At 47.9% G+C, this 26211-nt stretch overlaps 2 protein-coding genes across 2 annotated transcripts in view; one reads left to right on the top strand and one right to left on the bottom strand.

Moving 5' to 3' along the window:
• The window catches only part of PHF21A (PHD finger protein 21A), a 202615-nt gene extending 185285 nt beyond the window's left edge, over positions 1–17330 (top strand). The window contains exons 12-16 of the mRNA XM_042781750.1: positions 7697–7860; positions 13529–13684; positions 14974–15049; positions 15425–15528; positions 17073–17330. Of these exons, the coding sequence (XP_042637684.1) occupies positions 7697–7860; positions 13529–13684; positions 14974–15049; positions 15425–15528; positions 17073–17330 (758 nt within the window). The remainder of the gene's footprint in view (positions 1–7696; positions 7861–13528; positions 13685–14973; positions 15050–15424; positions 15529–17072) is intronic.
• Positions 17331–22672: 5342 nt separating this feature from the next.
• LARGE2 (LARGE xylosyl- and glucuronyltransferase 2) overlaps positions 22673–26211 on the bottom strand; it is a 5240-nt gene continuing 1701 nt past the window's right edge. Inside the window, exons 5-13 of the mRNA XM_007946562.1 lie at positions 26042–26180; positions 25249–25361; positions 25054–25179; positions 24818–24973; positions 24534–24694; positions 23861–24139; positions 23362–23511; positions 23081–23276; positions 22673–22870 (exon numbers count right to left, since the gene is read on the bottom strand). Of these exons, the coding sequence (XP_007944753.1) occupies positions 22673–22870; positions 23081–23276; positions 23362–23511; positions 23861–24139; positions 24534–24694; positions 24818–24973; positions 25054–25179; positions 25249–25361; positions 26042–26180 (1518 nt within the window). The remainder of the gene's footprint in view (positions 22871–23080; positions 23277–23361; positions 23512–23860; positions 24140–24533; positions 24695–24817; positions 24974–25053; positions 25180–25248; positions 25362–26041; positions 26181–26211) is intronic.

Here is a 26211-nt window from a genome sequence, read left to right as displayed (position 1 = left end):
ACCACAGTACTGAAGAAGCAGGTGCTCCCATGTTCCTAACGTGATACAGTGAAAAGCAGGAGGAAGATAGGGGAGTGACCAGTAAAATGAGTCTTTATGATTGTATTAGTTTTTCAGATGTAGTAAAATACTTCACTGCATAGTGATTTTTGAGAATTGTTGGTGTCCTGCTTATGGGACTGAAGTCTTTTATTTGGCTCCTGCCCATCAATAATCAGACAATATCAGTCTCATTTAATTATTTGTTGCCATATGAAAAGACCATTAGCATCCACATACTTTTCTGAAAAAAAAGTTAGGTTTGTGTTGATAGTTTTATACCTGCTTTTCTAATATCATCTCAGTATTACACAGGCTTCATAAACTCAATTAGCCATTAAGTCATGGTAAGAATAGTAACGCAAGCTCAGTCTACTTGCGAGGTAATCATTTGTATTTGAAGAGGGCAGTGCTGCTGGTGTTTCCTCTGTGTGGATGGATGCTTCTGGAAGAGGGAGCTGAGGGTAGTGAGGGTGTTAGCCTCTTGCCAGATGATTCTCCCTTGGCAATTGCATCTCTCTCGAATGGGTGATACAGCCAGGTTTCTAATATCTTGGAAATGAAGGTGGTTCTGCAGCCTCTTAGATTATGAATGAAATTGTTTTGAAGTAGAAGAGCGTGCAGGTAAGATATTTTTTCCATCATTTGGATCTTTAAACTTGCTGTGGATCGGCACGTCCTTGTGTGTAGCAGCAGTGGGCTGGCTTCTGGGACACTGCCCCCCACTGAGCACGCCTGTCTTTATTGAACTCACTGCACTCAGGGAAAGCGGCCTGTGCTTCATTTTTATACCAAGGAATTAAACCATGGATTTTTCCTTTTGTAGAGTTGTATTTATAAGTTGTTACTTAATCAACTTAAGCAATTCAGCAACATGAACTGGGGATTTACACTTCATTTTTTTCCTCCCCAAAAGTGAAATCCATGATGTTAACTCCTTTATTAGTATGTCCCCAATTTAAGTATGTTCTCCTTCTCTTTCTTTTTGAGTTAGGCTGCTGTGTGTTTTCATTCTTCTTATAAAAAGATGAATTCTAAAGTTTTATTTTATTTTCTTCTTCTAGACAATTAAATCCCACACAGAAACAGATGAGAAGCAAACAGAGAGCCGTACCATCACCCCACCTGCTGCACCCAAACCAAAACGGGAAGAGAACCCTCAGGTAGGGCCATCCCTCCAAAGGCATGACTTAGTCTGTGATGTGTGGTTTACTCTCACACATGCTCGGTTTTCCTTTGACCCACAGAGCCTTTTCTTGTGCTTTTTCATCCTTCAGTAATTTATTGCCAGGTTGCCCTGGGGCAGCTATCTTAGAGTGTGACCCTGAGATTTCATGAGCTGGTTGGTATACAACCATTTTGGTCATTTCAAAAGAAAAGTTTCAAAAGGACATTGTTGAGACAAATTTGAAATGTAAGATTAATGATAATTAATCATTAACAGCTGTTTGAGTGCATTTGATTATGATGTTCTGTTTGTCTCTGCTAGCATCTATAAGGTGTCCAGTTCACTGGCTAATAGCTATTTACATTATCAATTACAGTTATTACATGTACATTTTTGTTATTAAAATTCTATTGGATTCGATCCCCAAATCCCATATGAATCAGTGGCTCAAAAGTAGTTCATTGACACATAAGAGTAGGGATGAAAATAGTAACATCCGTGTTACAACTTAGGAGAACATTATAAACATAAATGGCAGACATACAGGCATGTATGTTCTTAGATGAGAATTTTGGAGTGTGATGCTTTTGCACAAGCAGCTTTAGGAAAAAATGGATAGGTAACATGATGATGAATAACCGATAGTTGCATTTTATTAGATCACTGATCCATTTCCCTCTCTCCCTGGTGCATTCTGTGTAGTGAAACCATGTCGAATAGCGGCATGAAACCATCAAAGCTTCATGTCATTTTTTTAAAAGCAGTGATTTATTGAGCCTGTTCATGCTATTCTAAAAACAAGTACAAAATATAATAAATGTGAAATGGATCCATTTTTAATTTTGTCTGTAAAGAAGGGAACAAAGTTTCAACCAAAACAAGTACTAGTCACACAAGTTGCTGAAAAATTTGTAAAGCCATCCACAGAATTAATGATAAGTATTTCACTTGCAGGGGGAAAAATAGAGCAAGCTATTAGCAAACCTCCTTGTCAAAAGACATTGAAGGATATCTCCCGTCAGTGGCAGGCATGTGGACAAGCAGGCACTATCATGCGCACCATGAGATATTTCACTTTCTAGTTAGACAGAACCACTGCTATGAAGAGAAGAAGCTAGCTTTTGGCGTGTGTGACATGTATATATCTAAGGGAGAAGCACTTGACAACTTTTTATTCTGTGTTATCACTGAGAATCCATCTGCCAGAGAAGAGATTTTTGTTTTTAATTTAATTTAATTTTGTGAGCTTCGTCGATACTGGCAAAGGCAAGTTGGGTGTGAGTGGCCAAGAAGAGTCCTGCTGCTTGATTAAAAGAGGGTGCTTCTGAATGTCAATCCAAATACTACTTAGTAACAGAGAACAGTTGGTGGTCAGCCTTCTAATCTTGATTAAGTTTTGAAGAGGTGGTAAAAATTAGGAATATAGTTAATTGGCAACCATGAAATGTAGGCCATCTTAGCGGACAGTGCAGAAAATGGGCGGTGAGTCCAGGACCACTGTCCTTTCTGAAGTACGGTGGTTTCCTCCAGGGATGTGTCTTCCTAAAACACTCAGTGTCTTAAATAGCCTGAACCTATCACTAAAGGCCAAGATAGGAGATTTAATACTCAGGATGTCAGGATTTTTAAAGACAACACTGTGATGTTAAATAATTCCCCAGGAGTGTCAGGTCCTAACAACCAGTGTTGTTCTTTATGCATCAGCAGGAGGAATTGATGCAGTATTGTTTGGAATGTTTAAAATTACATGCAGTGTCCAACAGAAAAGGAAGACACAGTTTCCAGATCACAACAACCAAAAAGCAAGCTAGGGATCAATCCGCTGCTCTTTCCAACTTGACGCTCTAACCTTCCAGCTTTGGGGTGTGGTATTCTAATCAGCCCAGGTTCTGATGGACCCCGAAGAGTGGTCTTCAGAGAGAAATCACTCTGTAATTTCTAGATCCACATTCAATTGAAAAATCATAATACTAAGTAGAATCGCCTGCTGCCATTCCCAAAAATCATTTAGCGTTGCGTTAAGCATTATCTAGTGAGTGAGAGTAAAGATGTAAGGGGCTCTGACCCAGCCACGACAAGTGAGGTGCTGGGGGTTTGGAGCTGCTTGTAGGGGATGCTCATGATAACCCTCCACAGATTTTTGGAAATCATCTTCCCCTTAAGAGTGTTTTTCGGGGGCGGGGGGTGGACTTTTGTCATTCAAGATGCTGGTTTCCACTATTGAGAAAGCAGAAACCATGTCCCTGTGCTTTTGTTTTAGTTCCTGTTAGACCAGAAAGTCTCTGAGCAGCTCCAGAGTTGCTGAGAGTGGAGACTGCCTGCCCTTATGACACCCTGCCTCTTCCGAGCAACCAGCCCATTGGGCTTGCTTTCCTTTGAAGTAGACCTGCATGCAGTAGGTTTTGTGATAACCCAAACTGAGGTATATTCTTCTTTTGTTTCTCTGATACAGAAACTTGCCTTCATGGTGTCTCTAGGGTTGGTAACACATGACCATCTAGAAGGTAAGAGAAGATATTCATGTCACTACCTTGCTTCTGCCCCATAGCTGCGTTCCTAAAAATGGTGTTTGATTGTATTCCTAGAATAGAAAATTGGAAGACAGAGTCTGAGTCCACAGTGTGGACCTTTATTTCCTTCAGAGGGAAGATCACCTTCCCTCTGTATAATGTTCAAGTCCAGCCCTTCCTATCATTATCCTCCCTACTGTCCTGAGGAACCCCTCTCCCTGCTGCTGGGATTAAGGTGACTTCTGTTGACATAAATGGAACTATTTTTTTTCTGAAAACACAAGTAGCAGCTGCCCCTTACAATGACAAATGCTTGTCTATGTTTTACAATCATTCTAGGTTATCAGAATCGTAAAAACTATTATAAAGCTGTACCTGTCCTGGTTATTTAAGTCAAGGATGGTGAGCTGTGGTTACTCAGTCTACGTCTGTGGATAAAGCTCACTCATACCTGTTTATACAGTGATCTAAAAATAAGTCAGGACAGCTTGTTCTCGAGTGTTGTCTGCTGTAAAGCTCCCGATCACAGAGAGCCCCACTGTGGACGCCATGGTCTTGCTTTCTGGCAGGTGAGAAAAGAAGGCCCTGCATATTTGCCCCGGCAGTGTGCACGCCTCTGCCTGATCCGCTGAGGATGCCGAGAAACAGAGGACCCGTCCCCCTATTTCTTATCTGACCTGGGAGAATCAGTAGCTAGAACAATGGAGTTAAGTTTTGGGGGTTTTCCATACCTCTTTCTAATGCAGTCCTTTTCCTTTCCCAAGAAATCCAAAGCAAGAGGCAAGAGCGAAAAAGAAGAACAACTGCAAATCCTGTGTACAGTGGAGCAGTCTTTGAGCCAGAGGTATTCCTGGCCCGCACTTGGCCCTCCCCTCACTGTTGCAGTTTCATTTTGCAACTTGTTCAGCACCTCCCTTCCGAAAATCTGCTTCAGAGCAGCCCCTAATTACATTCGGCCAACTCTGTGAAGTGATAGGGTTTTCTCTGGCTCATCACATTGCTTATTTCATTTTTATTCATGGCTTTCCCCTGAGTTTTTTGTCTTGAGTTTGAGCTGATAAAAACTTCCCTTAAAAATTTATTTCATCCTGGCTTTAACATAACTCTCATCTGATGCAGAGCTGGACCTCTCTAAAACATTCTTTGAGGGCCATGTAGGTGCAATGAAGCCCTTTGACATGGAGACTTTGGGTGATTAGCGCTAACTGGTTGGCATGTTGACGGGCATGCTGCGCTTGGTCTTTAGCTTGTGCCAGATTAGTAGTAACTATGCTATCCAACCAGTCACCTTTCCCTTCTTCAATCCTCAAAGCGTAAGAAGAGTGCGGTCACATATCTGAACAGCACAATGCATCCTGGGACCCGGAAGAGAGGTGAGTACCTTTTTGTCTGTCTCCCTTGCTGTTGCTTTTGCTTTCTGTTTTTTATTTCTTTCCCCTTCCCCCTTCCACCTCCCATTGTCCTAGGGCCTAACTCCTATATTCCTTGAAAATAGTTTTGTTGTTGTTCTCTGAGAATGGGGAGAGGGGGTGGAGAGAGAGAGAGTTCTTATTAAAACTCTGCATGCTGAATCAAAAGCTGACTTTCTTACGATTCTGGCGAAGCTGACTCAGGGGAATGGCTTAATGTAGCGTTTCTGCCCCAAGCCTACCAGACCATCCATGAATAGCACAGGGAACAGAACACCATGTAAAAGGAAGCATTTTAGCATCATTAAGCAGAACAGAGCACTGCTGTTGCCAAGGTGTTCTAAATAGTGTCGAAGTCATCCTGCTGCCAATGAGGCCAGAGCATGACTAAGTTTCTGTGAGCTGCAGACTTTCCAGGAAGGGGAGAGGTAACCACCACACAGACAACTTAGAATCTATGAGAAGAGGGCATGGCATTTCAACTAAGGAAGTAAAAGGTCACTGTCAAAACAGGCTCCCGAAGCAGAGTTTTCTAAAACACCCCATTCTCCTGTATGAGACCTGCCCAAGGGCATTTCCTTCTTAGGCAAGGCAGAGAAAGCAGCAATAGCAGCATCTCTCACTGCATAAGTCTAAACGAGTCTTAATAGCTCAGGATTGGAGCTCATGAACAAGATACTGGAATTGCTCTTTGACGTCAGTAATACATCCCAAGGTCCTTTTCCCCACATGATAATGTGTCCCTGAGTAATAGTTCCAGGCTGTAGAGGTTGCACAGTGAATGGAGTGGCATACTAATTTTTGCCTATGTACACGCAATCTCAGAGCTGTAGGAAGCTTGGTAGGTCATGGAGACCCTTTGTCGGCTTACATAGAACTGCAATGATACTGTTACCTCTTCCCCAAAAAATAAAAAAAAAAAAAACACATCATGGCCACACTTAGTGACCCATTCTGATGATCAGCCCTGTCCTTCAAATAACCAGCAAGCTTTAGATGGGAAATCCTAAGTTACTGCTTCGTACTGATTTCTGGACCACAATAACCAGTGTCATGGGTTATTTTTTGTTGTTTTGGTTTGGTTTTGACAACTTTTCAGTGACCTCTGATGCATTTCTCAGAAAGGAGCCTCCAGCCAGCGGCCACCATTATTAATTGGCCTGCTGATGGGCAGTGTCTGCTAAGAGAGCAGGGGTTAAATGAGCCAGAAAGACCTTGGTATCTCTTGGCCAAGGTCAGAGAAGGAAAGCCTGCATTCACAATGCCTAGGATGTGCTTTCTTGGGTAAACAAAGAGCATTCATCTTCCGCCTCCCCATCAAGCCACATTAAATTCCCCAGCAGGGGCACACCAGTAAGGTCTGTGTTGGTACTGTAGACGTTGCCAGTGTAGCACAGCTACGTGGTGTCTGTAATGTTGAACAGACTTAGGAGTCTTGTGTATAACTCTGTAGGAATTGTAACTGTTAGCGGAGTTGTGATCCCATGTACCATTTACCAGTACTCATAGGCAGTTTTGTACCTCTCTGACTTTTTTCCCCTTGGTATACCGGGCATACACTTTTGGTCACTCACAGCTTAGAATGTGTGAGTCTGACCCTTATAAGACAAGGACCCTGACTTAGCTACTTCAAAAGTGAGGGTGGTTGACTTAGACTTGCTGCATCCATTAGGGCTCATTTGTAAATTCTCTGTAGCTGTGAGGTTGGATTCAGAATGCTCTTGCTTAAGCCAGGTCTCTCAGTTAGCCATATTGCTGATGGCAGCGCCTTTCATAAGACTTTGGAAGGGCCCAGTTCTTAGATACGTAGTTCACCAGAATGTTTATGATGTAAAAGGGAGATGGCTTTCAATCAGCTGAGCAGGGTATCTGAGGCCAAAGATTCTGAAATTCATTGTCAGTCCCAGCGCATCTGTTAAGCTCTTAGTTCTGGCTACTCCCATAGCATAGTTTCACCAGCCCCACAAGCAAGAGGCAAGGATGATTAGCTTGAATTTTGCCTCTCGCTTTGCCTCTCTCCACCCTTGCAAGCAGTGAAATGACCAAAATGTAGATGGGAGAGAAAAGGAAAAACAGAAATCCTTAATAAATCAGTTTGCAGAAACTGAGAATCATTAATAATATTGTGAAAATGATTACAATGAAACCTTATAGAATGATAAATACGCAAAAAAAGAGAAAATAGAATGAATCTTACTCTGGCCTTGACTCCCATTGGACTTGGACATACTGGTTCTCTCACTAGAAATCTCAAATTGGGATAGTTCGCGAATTTCACCATAATCTGCCCATGGCAAGGTCCTATAACATAATCCAGCACCTTCTGTCATTCTCCAAACACTCTAATCCCTGCTTCTTTGAGATTCATGTAGCTGTTTCTAATGACATTTAAATCTTTGCTTCTCTTCCTCTCTTGGGGACTGTTATATTAACCTTCTGTCTGCTACCTCACTTCCTTTTCCATGCTAGCCAATGAGGAACACTGGCCTAAGGTATGTAAGATCATTTTTCCCCCTTTCTTTCCCTCCCTCCCCCCATTTTCCCTTTTGTTCCCTTCTCTTGGTATATAGGTCGTCCTCCAAAATACAATGCAGTGCTGGGGTTTGGAGCCCTTACCCCAACATCCCCCCCATCCAGTCATCCTGACTCCCCTGAAAATGAAAAGACAGAGACCACATTCACTTTCCCTGCACCTGTTCAGCCTGTGTCCCTGCCCAGCCCCACCTCCACAGACGTAAGTAACGGGAAAAGCTTCCTCTCCTTCTGAGAGCTTAAACTGGGGAAAACCGTTATCATATGTTGTCTCCTTACCAACTCGTATCACCTTGATTGACCCTGGAAAGGCAGTAATCCCTATAGGACACTTTGTATGTCATGTAAGGCAGCTTTGTTCTGGGGTCCCAGGTCCTTCCATGCCCTTGAGAGTCATGTTAGATGCAGCCTCCGGAAGCAAGTCCCAGCTCTGGGAGGCTGAATCTGATGTGCTGTGGTAAATGCTCGGACGGCGGGGCAGGGGTTCAGCAACGTGACAGGCGTGTGTGTGGGGGTCGGGGCAGTGAGCAAGCAGTCCTTGTCTCCTGCCTTGTGTCCAATTCAAGAACTGGATGTGTTTTCTCTAAAGTAACTTTATTTAGTAGGGTTGATGAGAGACAGGTTCTTAGAAAAGTGTCAGACGCTAAGGAATCCTTCACCCAGAAAGGTGAAGAGTATGAGCTTGTTTTCTAAGTGCTTAAATGAGCATTTGTGAAAAAGTGAGTGGCCCCGTTCCGTCGTTTACTCACCAAGTACTTGAACATTATTTTGTGGTGCAAGCTCCGTTCTTCAGCCTGGGGACACCACGGGGATCAAAACCACCCCTCTGCCCTCACGAAGCTCATGCTCCAGGGGAAGAGGCAGGTGAATATATAACATGTGAGGCAGTGACAAGTGCTGTGAAGACAAATGAAGCAATAAGGGGCAAGGGAAGTTGTGGCAGGAGGTGTGTGAAGAGTGGTGAGAGAATGCCGCTCTGGTAGCAGGTGAAAGAGCAAACCCTGGGAGTGTACAGGAAGAGCGTCTGCTGCAGGGAGAAGAGCTGGGCAAGAATTCTGGGAGAAAGTGTCATGGCTGGAGGGAAAGCAAGAGGATGGGACAGCTGGAGCAGAGCCAGCAGGCGAAGGTGGTGGGACATGAGACCAGGGGCTGGCAGGGCCAGTCATGCAGAACCTCTGTGGCTTTCACACCAGGTGACATGGGAGACTACTTGAGGGTTTTGAGTAGAGGAATAACAAAAATTTTTTTCAACTTTTTATATTGAAAAATTTCAAACCTACAGAAAACTTAACAATAGTACAGACAATGCACGTGTATGCTTCACCTAGACTGACCTGTTAACATTTTGCCCTCCCAGCATGTGTGTATGTGTAGACATACACATACATACACTTTTTTTTTCCCTGAACTGGTTGAGAGTAAGTTGTGAACACCATGAGTCTTCACCCTTAAATACTTCAGCATATGTCCTCTAAGAATATATACCACAATGCAGTTATCAAATTGAGGAAATTTAACATTGATAAAATATTACTATAAGGAGCTCTGGTGGCTTCAGTGACTGCTAACCAAAAGGTTGGTGGTTCAAAGCCACCAGCCACTCTGTGGAAGGAACACTGGGCAATCTACTTCCGCAAAGATTTACCACCTCGGAAACCCAAAGGGGCTCGCTATGAGTAGGAATCAACTCGATGGCAGTGAGTTTGGTTTTGGTTTGATAATGTAGAATATACAGTCTAAATTTCTATTTCTCCAGTTGTCCCAGTAATGAGCTTTGTGGCACCTTTCCCCCCTGTGCCAAGATCCAACCCACGGTCACTGTTGACATTTATTGTCACATTACTGTCTCCTTAGTCTCCTTTCATCTGGAACCGTTTTTTAATCTTTCTTTGTCTTTCATGACATAGACATTTTCTAAGAGATAGGCCAGTTGGTGTGTAGTGCGTCCCTCCACATGGATCATGTGGTTGTTTTCTCAAGAATAGAATCAAGAGTTGCGTTTCTGCAGGAGCACTAAGTCAGTCAGGAGGCACATGATATCAGTTGATACCGTTGTAGGTCATGTTAACTACTGCTTGATAGTTTCCACCAAATTTCTCCACTTGAAAAGGTGCCCTTTTCCTCTGGTGGACATACCTCTGAGACAGAATACCCAGCTCCCCAACAAACTGTTGGTCAGTGGTCTTTGATGATTTTGCATTTATTACTTTTAAGGTGTTTGCAAAATGAGCTTGGGTTTTAAAAGGATCGCTGTGTAGGGAGTATGGAGAAAAGACATGACAGGATAGGAAACCACTTAGGAGGCTGCTACAGTCATCCTGGCAAAGAGATGATGATGGCTTGGCCTAGTAGCAGTAGAAGTGAAGGAAAGTGATTGGGTCTGAATGTATTTGAAGAGCCCGTGGGACTGGACAGTGAGGTATTAGGAATTCCTAAGAGAAAGGTCAAAGGTAAATCCAATGTTTCTGGCCTAAAGAGATGGAAAGATTGACCTCCCTTTACTGAGATGGGGAAGAAGCCAAGAGGGAGCAGCTTTGAGGATGGAAACATTTAGTGTATGTCTCATTTCTTTTGTGAAATACATAGCTTGCCTTGAACATTTTCAGGTAAAATGTAGCCTAGATTTGGAATATCTCAGAACTTACTCATGTCCTACCCCTTTCCACAGAGCAAAAGAATACCACATACACATTCGAAGTTAAAATTTTCTGACTTCAACTGACCTGTTAATGAATGCCAGAAGTCTCTTGTGTGCTGGCACCAAAGGTAGCCTAACCTTTCTTCTGTTGAAGTGTTGCCACAGGGACCCCCAGCTCCTCGCTTCTTGGTAGAGCTCTCCCTCCAGGGTGAGCACAGATGCTGGGGTGCAGATGACCTTGTGCTTCTGCACGGGAGTCTCTGCCCTCAGCAAAGTTGTTTTCTGGTTGTGGTGGGTTTTTTGTTTTTTTTTTGGTTGAGAGGGTTTGTGGTTTTCTTTCAGAGATTGAGCTCAGAGGATCCACTCAGGTCAAATCGTAAACTAAAAACTTCTGGCAGCTTTCACCTTAAAATGCAAATGTTGTTCTTTCCAGGGATCTTAAAAGGTGAAGGGGGGCTTTTCTGAAACCACTAAATACGTCCACAGCCTCCTAAGTTCAACCCAGTGGAATGGATTTCTTTTTTTCTCTTTTTTTAAAAAAAGATAATTGACTTCTACTTTTACAGTCTCCCAACAGCAGCAGTGATTAAATTCGTACACAGAGCTTTGTATGTTTGCTGCTGGATAGCAAAGCCCCAGCAACATTAATTAAACAGTAACAGTTGAGAGGCAGGCATTTCCTGGGGATCAATAACCATCTAAAAGGAGCTGGTAATACAAGACCCAGCCAGACGCTGATCCTCACAATGTGCCTTGTTGCCAATGTCATCATTCTCATGAGAAGATACGTTGATAGAATTATGAACATTTTTAGCAAATGATGTTGCAGTTGATATAGTCAGGGTTATCCCAGAAAATGTATGTCCCCAGCTCCTAGCAAGGAGTCATGGATCACTCATCTTTCACAATTTAGTTTGTGGTAATAATTTGATCAGTCACCAACATCGAAGCCTTTGGACTTGGTGTGCTGTCTCCATGGGACTTCCTCTGCTTGCTTTAGGCAAAGAAGCAATTCTAGATAGATGGGATTGACATTTAAGATTCATTTCACTGGGCAGCAGTTCTCAAAGTGTGTTCTGGGGGGCAGTCTCTGAGACTCTTTCAGGAGACTGAGGAAATGAAACTGTTTTCACAATAATCCTAAAATGTCCTTTGCCATTTTCACCCTCAATTGCTCGAGAATGAGCGGCAGTGTTTTCCCAGAGACTGCATCATGTATGATGAGGTCATCACTCTGTCAGCTAATGGAATGTACACTTTGCGTTCTTGGGTTTTAAAATTTTCTAGTACATTATTTTTGTAACTTCCTTGGAATCTATAGTTATTTCAAAATAAAAAGTAAAAGCAAAACTATAGTACACTAAATATCAATAGCTACAACACACACAAACAAAAGCTTTTTGGGGTCCTCAATAATTTTAGATTATAAAGGGCTCCTGTCACCTAAAAGATTGAGAACTGCCACTGTGAGATATATAAATAGAATAGGAAATTTTCTTTCCTTTAAAAAGGAATTATTTACCTTTATTTTATATACTCTTCATGTTAAACTTCTTGATGGTCTCCTTAATCAGAGCAATGGAAAGTGAGCAACTCTTATTTATTCTAGCAAATCCTTCTGAATAAGATGTCCAGTTTGTCTCATCTGTGTCATCACCGACAACTTCATTTACAGGTCGTGTAAAGTAGTCCCTGACACCATAACATGTACATAAACTAAATCCAAAACGCACACTTACCATATGGACTACGATTCAAGGAAGACCGACCCTCTCGAGGAGAATAGCACCCCTCAGACTAATTAAGACTGAAAGCAGACACACGGTAGATCTGGGGGTGAAACCTTGCCTCTGGTGCCTGAAAGTTAAGTTTCAGGCTGCATTCTCATCCAGTGAGCTTCACACGTGCCATCTTTTTCACTGCCAGAGGTGATGGCGGCTGTTAGGTGCTGTTGAGTCAGTAACATTTCCTTATTAAGAAAAATTAGAATCATCCACACTATAATGTATCTTATAACAATTTGCAGCTCATTTTCTGGGCTGCCAGACAACGTAGTGAATTACAGAGAAAGTTTCCCGTCTTTCAGAGGGAAATTGTAGGTTCATGAAGATATGCACCTTCAGTGGCGGGGTGGAGGGGAGAGGTTATAAGAAGCTGGCATTGCTGTCTGTATCATTGCCTCCTGTGAAAATTTCTATGTTAGGCCTTCTGGCAGAATAGCCAAGAAACCTACAACACATGGGAAGTGAAAGAGAGTCTGCTCCAGGTGGTGGAATTGACTTGCTGGGTGACCTCTGGCACTTTCCTTCAAGTCATCCCTTCCCTTGCTGTCCTCATCAGTGTCATTAAATCTGTTCGGAGAACAGGCAGGGAATTGACTTGCTGGACAAGGCCTCTTTACTAGCTCATTTCCTTTCTGTGTTCTCCTCTCCAAATTTTAAGTGGTTCTGCTTTTTCTGATGGTGCCTTCTGTTCCGATCGCTCCAGCAGACTTACCTGAGTATAAAAGTGTCACTGAGGTGAGGGGGAGAGACAGGCAGAGCGGACTGGGCTGCTCTTCTTCTTCCATCTGGTGAAGTATTTTATGAGAAGGAATAAAGCCTCACCAAATAGACGGTCCATTGAATAGCAGATGCCAAATAGCTGATTTTAAGAGCACCGACAGTGTCAGCTGTTGCTTTGGCTTTTTGAAGTCTTCTTGTTAGAAAGCTTATATGAGTTTAATTTGCTCTTGATTTAATCTTTTCCCATTTGAACTTTCGCTCTATTTCTCCTCCCTGAGCAAGCAGAGAGTTTAGTAAAATTCCATTTCTTGTCTGTCCTCTTTCCCAGTCCTTCTAAATTCCCCTCAGAATGATAGCTGATGAGAATTGTTTCTGCCGTGTTGTGGAATATTTCGTACATGGATTTCAGTGTCTTTACACTTTGATTTGTGGGTTGAACTTTGCCAACATGTAACAGATGCTGAGCTCTCACCTGTAAAGTTAATTGTTTCCTCAGTGACTGCAGAGCTTTCTGTAAACTCTACTTTAAAATTAAGAAAACTGTCCCCATTTGGGGAATCTTGGCTGTGTGGAGCCAGGGGGTGGGGGGCTTGTGCCACTGGTAGTTCCTACTTTTCTTGCCACGGTGACTGATTGTCCTAAACCATTCCTGTGCATCCGGAATGTGCATATCAGAGTTTTCAACCTTTACCTTTTTTGTCCTCTTACCTTTCTTCTCCATTTCATAGGGTGATATCCATGAGGATTTTTGCAGCGTTTGCAGAAAAAGTGGCCAGTTGCTGATGTGTGACACGTGTTCCCGTGTGTATCACCTGGACTGCTTAGACCCTCCTCTGAAAACAATTCCCAAGGGCATGTGGATCTGTCCCAGATGTCAGGACCAGGTACTGTGGGTCAGACACTGGGAGGGGCTGAAGAGAGGAAAGGCAGCCTGGTCAGTTCCGCCTCCAGTCCCCTCTCATCTGGGCGAGTAGCAGAGACTCTTCTGTGTCCCGGAGTTCTTCTCCAGACACAGCTAGCTTCCCTGTTCTTGGCACGGCACTCTCTCACACAGCACTGGTTCCCTCAGAAGTTCTTCATCCTATTCGTGAGGTGGTGACTCTCTGTACAGGTGGAGAGACCCTAACTGCTTCCTTTTATTTGAAATGACTTGTCTCCTTACTAGATCCTAGAAAGTCCATAGGACTTCCTGCCTTATTTTCTGAAAATGGTCCAAACTCAATATATGGTTTTGAAACTCTATTTGGGAATGAAATCTTTCAAGGAAAGTGCTGAGTTGGTTAATTTAAATAACAACAGTTTCGTCTTTAACCTCTGTTGGCATCAGCCTCAGAGAACTAACCGTGAAGTGCTGTCTTGGTGTTTCCCAGACTTGAGTGGCAGGCAGAGCTGGCCTGATTTTGCCCTTCCTTCTCTGCTTGGTTTCTGATCCCTTTTTCTCACCTGTCCATGTGTCTTTATGTTTTTATTATCAGCTGTCTCAAGTCCTTTTTGGAAGTAGGCAAAATATTTAGAAAATAAATAGCCCAGGAGCTTAGTATGCTGGGGCATCGAGCTCACTTCTTAGGGATCCTGACTAGAAGGAATTCTGGTTTTCCCCTTTTAATGTTGGCACCCTCCTGCTTCTGTGACACAGTGGAGACAGTGCTGTGTTCTCTTCCTGGTACTTGTTTGTGACCGTCTGATAATTTTCTAGATCAAGTCTAGATCATATCTTAGTGTTTGAAACTGATGTTTAATTGCCTTGGTCAAGCTGTCTCTGAGGAACATACCACGCACCCCTCAAAGCTAGCACTGAGCTCAGGAAGCACACGCCCGTGGCTGCTGACAGGGTGCTGACTTGTAGCTGTAGTGCTGGTGTTCTGCTCGGAGGGGTGGACGTCGTGTGGCGCACGTGAAGAGAAAAGGCGAACGCTTCAGGATGCACAGATGAGTCCCAGCCTCTCCTCAGCTGGGCTCAGGTGGCTGCACTCTTTCTGCGCGAGCATCATTCTCTTAGGCTGAATCTGGGACTCCGTACTCCAGAAACAGTGGACCAGGGTTCTACACGTCGGCACCGATAGGTCCTTCCGTTTTGTCTGCCAGTAGCCATAGACTCCATTGCTCGCTGTGTACTTAGGGGCAGTGTTGTTTATACGTCCTTCATCAAGGTAAAATTATAAAATCTTTCCAGATGCTGAAGAAGGAAGAAGCAATTCCATGGCCTGGAACTTTAGCAATTGTTCATTCCTATATTGCCTACAAAGCAGGTAAAGAATGACCTAGGCTCCTTTTCTCAAAAACTTCTCTAGTTTTTTTTTAAAATGCTAGAAGGCGTATTTGTTTTATTTTCAAATGGAAATTTAAAGTTAAAAGTGAAAAGCTTTTTAATGAATGAAGTGGAAAGCTCTTAGTACTTTCTAAGGGAAGAAAAGTGGAGAGTGCTCCATAAAGCCAGGCCCAAGCTGGACCTATACTTACAAAAAGGGAACACCTGGTTTGGGAGCATGGGCAGGCAGGTCCTGTTCACTGGCTGTGGGACTCAGGGAGCTTGGGAGGGAAATGCCTTCTTTGGTCAGCATTCTGAGCGCAGTTCCCCTTGCATGGAGTTTATTGTTAAAAACTGTGTCTATTCTTTCATTCAGCAAAAGAAGAAGAGAAACAGAAGTTACTTAAATGGAGTTCAGATTTAAAACAAGAACGAGAACAACTAGAGCAGAAGGTGAAACAGCTCAGCAGTTCTATAAGTGTAAGTAAACGTCACGCCTTCAGTAATAGACACAGAGATACCTGGACACATGGGTCTAGAGCTTGCCATGTACATAACATGTGTCTGTAGGTAGTGCAGACAGCGAAGTGCTTGACTGATAGGCACAGTGTGCCTCAGAAGAATAGCCTGGTACTTCTTTTGAACACTTTTGAAAAGTCACAGCCTTGAAAACCCTTGAAACACCATTCTCTTCTGCACACATGGGAATTGGCTTGAGAGCATCTGGTTTATGAGATAACAGGACACGTGGCTCCTTCATTTTATTGCCATGATTGACTTGGGTGGGCACCAGGTCTGTCTGCTAGTTAGAGCTCGACCCTCAGAGGCAGGTGGCTGGTTGGTACATATACGTCACCTTAGCCAAGCTCTGAGACATCTGCTTACTTTGATCTGAGAGAGCAATTTCAGCCTCTCAGTTGAAGAGAAAACGTAGCAGCTACAAACCGTTCCTTGTTTCAGTGCAGAGTAGCCGCCACCTCCGTGTATTCCTGACAGTGTTTGGAAGGAGTGCAGAGCCTCAAGTGATACCGGGGAGACACAGCCCAGGCCCCGCCGTGTGATGCCGTCTGAGCTCTGGAGCAGTGGCTCCGTCAGTACCACTGTCCCTTTCTTCCCCACCGTCTGACTGCACTCCCAGGTTTTCCTGAGCAGTCTGAGGAAGAGGGCTTTCTAGAGATGAGTGTTGGAAGTACATAGTGCCCAGCCTGACCTTTCCAGGATGGGACAGAGGGTTGTGTGGTCAACAGGAGTACACGGACTCTTCCTGATAGAAACAATGTTCTTTTCTGTTGAGTAGGTCACCCTTGTTGGAGTCCAGGTGGTGCCTTGGACTTGGTGGCAGTACTGCCCCACTCACCTATTTTCTCTTCCTTGGCGTACTACCTATAGCATGTAGGTTTAACACCTCTCTTTCTGACTGAAGCAGAAGCCAACAGGTGTGGGAGGCCCAGGAGACAAGGCTGCAAGCCCATGACCAAGCAGAAGGGGCTCCGTTTGCTGCCGTCCTCTGGCCCTAGGCTGACTTTGATTCTCCTACACATCACTGGCCTTCTAAATTCTCATTCCAGTAGGAGATCCCCAGTAGGCTCTCAGATTGAATGCAGACTTCACTGTCTGCTTTTCTACCCCGGAAAGCTCAGTCCACTCCTGATGGCCACCCATTAGCATGGCAGGAGCATAACAAAACCAGCTGGAGGGCAGCTGTGAGATCTTTCTTTCTTTTTAATGACTTGTTTTGTAGTCACACAGTGGCAATAAGAGTTTAGTTTATTAACATATTTAAGTCCTGGTGTCAGGTGGAGTTGACTTTAAACCACTCACTTGGCCCCTGTTCTTGCCTCTTGGGCCTGCCTCTTGGGCAGTGGCACCCCCCCTCCCAGTGTGGAACAGAGCAAAGGTCTGGGCTGCACACCGGCCAGCAGGGATCTTTTTACCTGGGGGTGGGCAGGAGCTCCTCCCTCGGGGCCCCCAGGCCTGCTGGGGAGCAGGTGGCTCAGTGCCGCTGCCCTTCTTCCTCGCTGCAGAAATGCATGGAGATGAAGAACACCATCCTGGCCCGGCAGAAAGAGATGCACAGCTCCCTGGAGAAGGTCAAACAGCTGATCCGCCTCATCCACGGCATCGACCTCTCCAAACCCGTAGACTCTGAGGCCACTGTGGGGGCCATCTCCAATGGCCCGGACTGCACCCCCCCTGCCAACGCCGCCACCTCCACACCGGCCCCCTCTCCCTCCTCCCAGAGCTGCACAGCGAACTGTAACCAGGGTGAAGAGACTAAATAACAGCCCCGCCAGGAGAAGCCACAGGATCCCGGCGGCGAGGAGGAGCAAGTTACTGAAGACTCTAGAGAAGCAGGGCCGGATTTCTTCTGGAAAGTACAGAATTCTTTTGGTTCTTTGGTTCCAGAGAGAGAGAAGATGCTTGTGCCAGGTGGCACCAGAGTTTGCCAATTGATCCTTCTTGTTCTGTGTGTACATGCAAAGATTGGACCATGTTACATGAAATAGTGCCAGCTGGAGGTTCTTTGCCAGCACCATGCCAAGTGAAATAATATATTTACTCTCTCTATTATACACCAGTGTGTGCCTGCAGCAGCCTCCACAGCCACGATGGGTTGGTTTTTGTTTTGTTGGGTGGGGAGCAGGGATGGGCGGAGGGAGGAGAGCAGGTTTCAGATCCTTATTTGCCGAGCCGTTGGTTTAGGTAGAGAAGACAAGTCCAAAGAGTGTGTGGGCTTTCCTGTTTCTAAACGTTCACTACTATAAAACCAAAAAAAGGAGACCGAGATTTAACCAATCCCAGTGCCCAAAACAGGTATGGGGAGGGGCGAGGGAAGGGGAAAGTATATCAAATAACAGTATTTAATGTTGTCTGGAGTGGGGCGCAGTGCGAGGAGAGATGTACCCCGAGAATAGCTACTAGGTCTTCTCCCAGGGCACGCAGCTTCCCGCCACGGGTGCTCCTGCTCCCAAAGCCTCGTGCTCACCGCCCTTTCCCTCCTTCGGTTAAGTGGCGCGCATCCCTGTGGACGACCCAGTCACTTTCCCTCTCCAAGAACAAGCAGAGCGGGGCTGCCGCTGCCCTAGCTCCATGTGGAGAAGAAGGGAGTGTGTGTCGAGGAAGGAAAAAAGGTGGATCAGTGATTTTACTTGAAAACAAGCTCCATCCCTTTTCTATATTTATAAGAAGAGAAGACCCTGAGCGAAGCAGCACGCGACCCAGGTGTGTGTGAATGAATGGAGACGTTTCTTTCTCTTTCTTTTTTTATTTTTGTTTTTGTTCTTTTATTTTTCTTTAAACAAAGTTTTATTTTGTTGTTTATTTTACTTTTTTGGTAACAAAAACTAAAATAAGGAATAGAAAAGCTGTTTTTCAGGCTGACAGTCCAATTAAGGGTAGTTGAGACCTTGCATGGTAGAATAGGAATCCTAGTGTCAGTGAGGTCCAGTGAGTCTTTGTGAGTCCTTGTGTCATCGTTTGGGGCACTGTTTTTTTATGCAAGGGCAAAAATCTTTGTATCTGGGGGAAAAAAAAAAAATCAACTTTTTTTTTTTTTAATTAAAAAGGAAAATAAAAGATACTGAGGTCTTCCTAGTGTTACTTAAATTAAGATCAAGGTAAGAAACATTGTAAAAAAAAAATTACAAAAGTGCTATTTGTTTCCTAAAAACAGTGATTTCTATTAAAAAGGTGTCAGAACTGGAGAAAATGCTGTGTAGTTACAATTTTTTAGCACAGAACCTGCTGATCATGATGACATTTTGCTGTTTGTGTCTCAAGACTAGTGGCTGGTCGCCGTCATTCTGTCCTGCAGATGGCTGCAGCCCTAAACACAGGGGTGGAGTGCTCCCTGCCCTCCTCCCCTCTTCTCTTCTTGGTGCAGGGTTCTTGTCTCCCCCTCCTGTTTTTGAAGCCCAAATGGAGTGTGGGTGGTATCAGAGCCCTACTCATTGTCTCCACAGCCCAATAGAGTTTGCTAGAGCAGAAGGCTGGTGCCTAGATAAGATCTCTTCCTTTGGTGCTGCTCTCCGTCTTTCAGCCACCAGCATTATGAGTCCCTGGGGACAGCTTGGAGGGAAGTGGGGAGTGACATTCAGAGGTGCCCGTGCACCCTGGCCTTGTGGAGGAGGGGCGGGGGGCAGGCTGGCCGCAGCAGCCCTTGGTGCTTCAAGAGAACAGAGGAGGAGAAAACTGTCTAGTGGGTCGAGGTGTCTTACAGCCAGCCCTCTGTGCCCATCTTGCCTTTGAAGACAGGTCAGCATCTCCAGCCACTTTCTCTGCCTGCTGGCTTCAGGGCACCAGAGATGGCAGTCACTCCACTCTGCCCACCCACCAGCTTCCTGGGTAACCCTTGGCTCGGATCTCTGTGCTCACCTTTTGCTCGGCCCATTGTGGTCACTTTCCTTCTTGAGAAAACCACGGTTCTTAAAGGCTCAGTCCATTTCGAACATCTTGCCTTTTGGGAATAAATTGTGTCAGATGTGTGCTCCTGCTGGAGGCCTCTGCCCTGGCTGGCGGAAGGGAGGCAGAGGCTCTGCGTCCCAGCCCTGCTGCAGCGTCTCTCCCGAGCCCCGTGCTGTCTCAGCAGCAGGAGAGCATAGGGGTGCAGGAAGGGTCACATCCACTCCTCCCCCACCCAGTTAGGCCCAAAGAGGCAAAGATGGATTCTGGAAACAAATGCAGCCGGGAAGGACGCTTTCTGGAGGAAAACTAGTCTCTTCCATACCCGCCATTTCCTTCCTTCCTCCTCCTGGGGATGTGAGGAGAGGGAAGTAAGAGTTCAGCTGCAGAGGCCTCTCATCTTGGGCCTGGCTGCCAGATTGGATGAGGGAGACTGAGAGGAACCCCCTTCCCATTCAGAAGCCAAGGTGCTGTGCCTCGGCAGATGCCTGGACTAGTTGGAGGAGGAAGAGTTGGCGGTGGTTCAGAGACCAGCTGCCGATATACACCGCTGTTGGATTCTCCAACTGACTTGTCTGGGCCCATAGACTAGGGATTGCTGCAGCACCTAACTTTCCTTGAAGGGGGTTGGATAGCTGTCATCACCAGAGGCCTTTGCTCAGAGAGCATAGCTGCTTTAGGAGTCTTGGGGGTGGGGCTGGGGCTGGGAGTTGACCAGTGTTTTGCCTGCTGCTGTGGGCAGTTGGTCTCATCTTGCCTGTGCTAACCAAAAAATCCAAACTCACTGCTGTCGAGTCGGATCCGACTCTTGGTGACCCCTCCTTGGGTTTCCAAGGCGATATCACTAAGAAAGTAGATTGCCCATTCTTCCCCAAGCTCAGATCTAAAAGGTTTTGTGACTCACCTAGCATATAAGATGCAGCCCTGCCCCCAACCCACATTCTGGACTCAAATTCCAAAACAGCGCTTTCTTGTAAATACAAGGCCCTGATCATTCCCTCGGTCTCTTGTGCTTTCATCGCCTTCCCAAGGGTAGGGCCCCTCTCTGCCCACCCAACCTGGGATGACTCCAGCCACCTGAGACACACACTCACATTGACACCCCGACCCTAGCTGCCTCCAACTCCTCCTTCCTCCTCCTTTTCTGCTGCTCTTTCTTAAGCCCGAGTGCAGCCACTCTTAACGTCTCTTGTGGAGTCCCTGGGGGGCACATATGGTTAATCGCTAGACTGCTAGCCAAAAGGTGAGCAGTCTGAGCCTCCCTAGAGATGCCTTGGAAGACAGGCCTGGCAGTCTGCTTCCAAAACGTCACGACCTTGAAGCCTGCGGAGCAGTTCTATTCTGCACATGGAATCGCCGGGAGTGACAACCAACTCAACAGCAACTAACAGGACAGACATCTTGGGTGCTAGCCAGACACCTATCTGAGACCAGCTGGCTTTCCTTCTGTCACTTTGGAGGCCTGGGGTCGGGCGGAGGCGCCCACGGGGCCCTTGACTGGGAGTCCCCCTTGCCGGGCCCGTGGGACCCGGCAGTGGGCTCTGGAGGCGATGCGGTCATGCTGTCGTCAGCCCATCCTTATTCCGGCCACCTGCAGGCCCTTTTTCTCTGTGGAGCTTGCCGAGTCTTGTCTCGCCTCCGCTGGGCTCACCCAGAGTCTGTTTCTTCCTTCCTTATCAAGCCCTTTGGGGCGAGCCTGCCGTTTGTACCTGGCAGGGAGACCCAGCTCGGAATGGTCCCACTCAGCCCTGCCCTCTGTGGGGGCTGCCATCCGAGTGCCGCTTTCCCTGCCAGCCCTTCTGTCCCTCTTCACCCACTGGCTGAAGGTCTTGCTTGGTTCAGGCTCAGCAGCCTGTGCGAACGGGAGGGAGACGGTACTTCCCGATCTCCCAGTCTGCACTGTGTGCGTACCCCTTCTGCAGCCGTCCTCTGATCCACTCCTGGGGTGCGGGCGGGGGCGGGGGCGCAGCCCAACCCCTAACGGGGAGACACTCTTAAGTGGTTCCTCCTTCACTCCCTTCTAGGGTGTGGTCTTTCTTATCTGTCCAAAGGGCTTAATGTAGGAGCTTTCTACCTGGCTGCATTCTCCAGGCCCTGGGTTTCCAGATCCCATGGTTGATGTCAGGTGAGCAGCTGAGCTCTGGTAAATGGCCTCCCCCCACCCCCCGCCCCCCACCCCTCTGGCTGAGCACCCTCTGCAGGAAACAGGAGTCCCGTTCTGACCCTGACTCACAGCCTGTCCTCAGTGTCAGCTCCTCTCCCAGGAGGGAGTAGGGGGCCTCTGGGAAGATCCCTCCCTGGTTCTCTCAGCTAAGTGAGGGGTGGGAAGCTGAGGGTTCCCCCTCCAGAGAGCCAGGGTGAGAACTCTTAAAAATTGCTCCCTCCGCCCAGCAGGCCTTTCCTCCCTGAGGACATCGTCATCCACAGCAGCCTGGGGTCCCTGCCCCTCCACCCGGTGTGGTTCCATCCTCAGCCCAAGGTCCACTGCGGTCAGGCAGGGCAGGACGGGGCAGGCCAGAGGTCAGCCAGCTCTGAGGAGAAAAGAGCCGCCAGCCCCAACCCCGTCTTTCTCGTCCACGCCCTTTGTGATTTCAGTCTTAGTAGAACTTGTATTTGGAGTTTTGTGCTTCAAAGTTTTTGTTTTTGTTTGTTTGGTTTTTGTTTTGAGGGGGTGGGGGGATACAGAGCAGCTGATCAATTTGTATTTATTTATTTTAACATTTTACTAAATAAAGCCAAATAAAGAGTCTTGGCCTCATGGTGTTGGGCTTGGGGCATGGGAGGGTGGGTGGGACAACTCCAGTGCCAGCCTCTGCCCTCCTGAGGCTCCAGCTGTTGAGAGGGACCCAGCTGGACTATTACCCCTCCTGTGACTGAAACCAGGTGTCGTATGCGCCAGAGAGCCCTTGATCCCCAAAACCAAGAGGAATGGAAAAGCGACTTTTTAAAAACTTTAATTAAAAAAGATAAAAGAGAGTTGAGGTGGGGAAACCAGCCCCAGACCAGCTGGGGCAGGGGGAGGCTAGAGCCCAGTTGCAGAGTAGCAGCAAGGGGAGGACCCCAGAACCCACCCACAGGTCTCCCCCCAGCCTTTCCCACAGAGACCTTAAATAGCCGTGATGGTGGCGGGGGCTGGCAAGGCTGCTGCAGTGTGTGCAGTGATGCAGATGAGCCAAGGCGAGGACCCGGGGGAGCCCCAGCCTTGGCAGAGTGACACGGGGCCTCAGGACTGCTGCAGGGCAGGGAGGTATTTGAGGGCGGCAGCCCCATAGCGGCGGGACAAGTCTTGGTGGAACTCATCCTTAAGGGCCTGCAGGCAGTCTCGATAGGCAGGGTTGGAGCGGAAGCGGGAGATGTCGAGGCTTGGTGCATGGGGCATGTGGATGGCGAAGGCCTCAGGCAGCACCAGGAACTCGTATTCCTGCCGGGATGAGGCAGAGGGACGGTCAGTGCTGGGCCGGGGAACCACTCGGAGACAAAACAAGGGCCTAAGGGTAGATGATCCTAGTTCCACCAAGGGGAGAGTTCTCTAGGGGTGCTGCCCAGTGGGGCAGTGTGCACCGCAGAGGTGGACTGGGTTCCCTGTACCTGGAAGTGTTCAAAGCTGGAGGCAGTGAGACATCCCCCTCACCTGTGCATCCAGCTCCACAATGTGAGCCACCTTGTTCCAGCCAAAGCCCACAAAGCGGGAGTCATAGTGCGGACAGTCACGTGGCACCACCACGTACGGCTCGTAGTCAGCTGCCCACTGCACTCGGTATGGGGCCTGAGCCTCCCGCCAGCGGGCATAGTCTGTGGGTGCATGGCCCCGGGGCCACACATGGTACCTGTGGAGTAGGACCGGGTAGGGGACTCATGGGCCCTAGGAGCCAGCATGGTACACACAGCTGGCAGAGCACTGGTGTCCCCTACCTGAAGGTGTAGAGAGAGCCGGCGTCCAGCAAGGCCAGCAGCTCGGCCTTGGAAGCAGGGAAGCTGAGGCGGTAGTGCAGGCTCTCAAATGCCGGCACCACCAGAGCCACCTTCGGCCGGCTGCTCAGCTCCAGCTGTTCCATGGAGGCCCTGAGGAGGGAGCCTCCGTGAGCAGGAGGAGGAGGAGGCACTTCGCCTCCACACTGGGCCTGGAGGTTCTTGGGTTTTTAAATCAGCTATAGAAACTCTTCCTTCAGAGGACATTTCACCCTGATGTCCAGTCTGACAGCACAGACGCGATGAGCGGAGCTGCTGCTGAAAGCACGGACCAGCCGCCCCTGCCTCCTGCGGCAGTGCAGAGAAACCATGTGGAACCCCTGGTCCTACGATCCCGCTTCACAGAGGACACTAAGGCCCAGAAAGGAGCAGGGACACACATGCCTGAGGTGTACCCCCACCCCGTTCACATCCACCTCACACACTATTCTCTCACTCCCACCTGAGGTAGTCGTAGAGGGAGTGGACGGGCAGGAAATCGATGTCGCTGAGGAAGACGTAGGATGTGAGGGCCTGGGCCAAGGCCACGTTGCGAAGATGGTTGACAGGGTAGAGGGGACCCTCGCGGTACACCACATGGTAGGCCACATTGTGCCGGGCAGAGAGCACTGGCGAGGCCTCAACGAAGCGCAGGAACTGCTGGGCCTCTGCGTCTGTCAGGTACAAGGCCAGGCTCATGGGGCCCGGCCAGTGGCCACACAGGGCTTCCAGCATCTGCAGCCTGGGGCAAGGGAGGCGGTGAGCCCAGGGAGGGCTGGCAACCCTCCCCAGTGTCAGCTGCTGTGATGTATTGAACACCTCCCAAGACCTTTGGAGCTGGGTCTTGCTTAATCTTCACAACTACCCCACAAGGTGGGCACTTTCTCATCCTACAGATGAGAAAACTGAAGACCAGAGATACTAAGACTTGCCCACAGTCCCATGGCTACTGACGGGCAGTTCTGGGTATCTGCTTGACTCTGAAGCCCAAGCTCTTTCCAGCCCATCTTGTGTGTCTCCAGCTTCTGGGACCCCTCAAAGAGACAGGCAGCTCGCTACCAGGGCAAAAGGCAGGGAGCATTCTTCCTCCTACCAGTCCATGCTGTACTCCCCAGGGCTGCCCTTGGCACACTTACCGGTCCATGGACAGTTGAGCCACCAGGGTGACATCGTAGAGCCGGGGCAGTTGCAGCTCGACCGGCAGGAAGGTGAGGTGTACACGGGGCATAGTGAGTCGCTGGTGCTGAAACTCAAAGCAGGCATCTTCCTCGTCCAGGTGTGCCCGGGCACGCTGCAACTGAGGGGACAGGGAGGAGGACCTGGCTAGGCCAGGAGGTCATGTCCCCAGAGACAAGGCTGGGGCCTGCCGGAGCAGAGAAGGGCACAGCCTCCACAGACTAGGGCAGGGGCTCTGTCTCACCTCCTCAGCCTGAGGTGGGGGCTGGCTGGGGCACCCAAAGAGTTCTCTCCGCAGCAGGTTCCCGTCGTACTCCAGGAAGGTCAGATAGAGGTTGCGGAAGAATTCCACGTGCTTGTTCTTCACCCGTAGCTTCTTTGGTGAGTTCCAGTGGATCACCTGGGACCAGGGAGGGTGTCGGTAGGAGTGGGGACAGGGAGCAGGGGTCTCCATCCTCCGCAGTCCCCTATCCCACTCACCTTGAGGTCAGACGCCTCGGAGTAGCAATGCTCAGCCCGCGTGTGGTCTGACAGCTGCAGGTTCCAGACGCAAGGCAAGAGCAGAACCAGCTCTGGCTGCTCCTTTATTACAGCATTGAAGATATCCTGGGCAGGGACAGCTGTCACACATCTGGCCCCAAGCCTGCCCCTACCCTCCCAAAGTTTCCCCCAGACCTGGTCGGCCAGAGAGGTGGCGGACAGGGTCAGGAGCAGCCGCCTAGCCGTCACCATCCAGACATGCTCCCAGCCAGCCTGCCGAAGCCGGTCCAGCCGCAGGAGGATGACACCTGCCAAGAGGAGAGGTGGTTGTGCACACTGGTCACGCACACCTGGGGACAGCCCAGCTCCTGGAAGCCAGTGGTCATGAAGGTGTCTCTAGAATGCTTTTTTTTTTTTTTAAACTCACTGATCTTTGAGTCAGAATTGACTCGACGGCAGTGAGTTCCTTTTTTTTTTTAAACTGGTCTTTTCTGGCAGGAGCGTGAACTATCTCTATACACAATCAGTCTTCTCTGGGGTAAGCACCTCCCCAGCCATCTTCTTACAGTCAGTGATGCCAAGTCTGGGAAAACCATTCCCATTCAATAGATGAGGAAAACTGAGGCTCAGAGGGACAAAGTGACTTGGTCATGAAGCCAAGGTCGGAATTGTTTTCTGGCTACTCATCCAGTGTCTTTCCACAACACGATTCTTCCTGGAGCTCTGGGAGCACAGTGCTTAAGGCATTTGACTGCTAATTTGAAGCCTGGAAGTTCAAACCCACTAGCCACTCCATGGAAGGAAGATGGAGCAATCTACTTCTCTAAAGATTTACCACCTCAGAAACCCGAGGGAGGTCACTATGAGTCGCAATCGACTCAATTGCAGTGAGTATTCTCCCTGGAGGCTCCCTAGCATTCTATGTCCTGTGCAGCCCGTGGGGCAGCAGTCCCGGTCCCCCGCCACCTGGCCCCACCACTGTCCCTACCTGTGTTAAATCCCCGGCCCAAGGCAGGCCAGGGCCTGTGGTTCTTCCAGAGGTTTCCCAGGTACCAATCACTCTGGTTCTCCACGAGACCAATGACCTGCTTGTCTGGGAGGGGAGGGCATGAGGAAGCTGCCTGAGGCTGCCACAGGACCTTGGTAGAAGGGACCTGG

Source organism: Orycteropus afer, unplaced genomic scaffold (assembly GCF_000298275.1).
Source record: "Orycteropus afer afer isolate SDZICR_OR568_19922 unplaced genomic scaffold, OryAfe1.0 scaffold00165, whole genome shotgun sequence".
NCBI classification, from domain to species: domain Eukaryota; kingdom Metazoa; phylum Chordata; class Mammalia; order Tubulidentata; family Orycteropodidae; genus Orycteropus; species Orycteropus afer.
The sequence above is the reverse complement of the archived record's forward strand: the minus strand, read 5'-3'. Positions and strand labels throughout refer to the sequence as shown.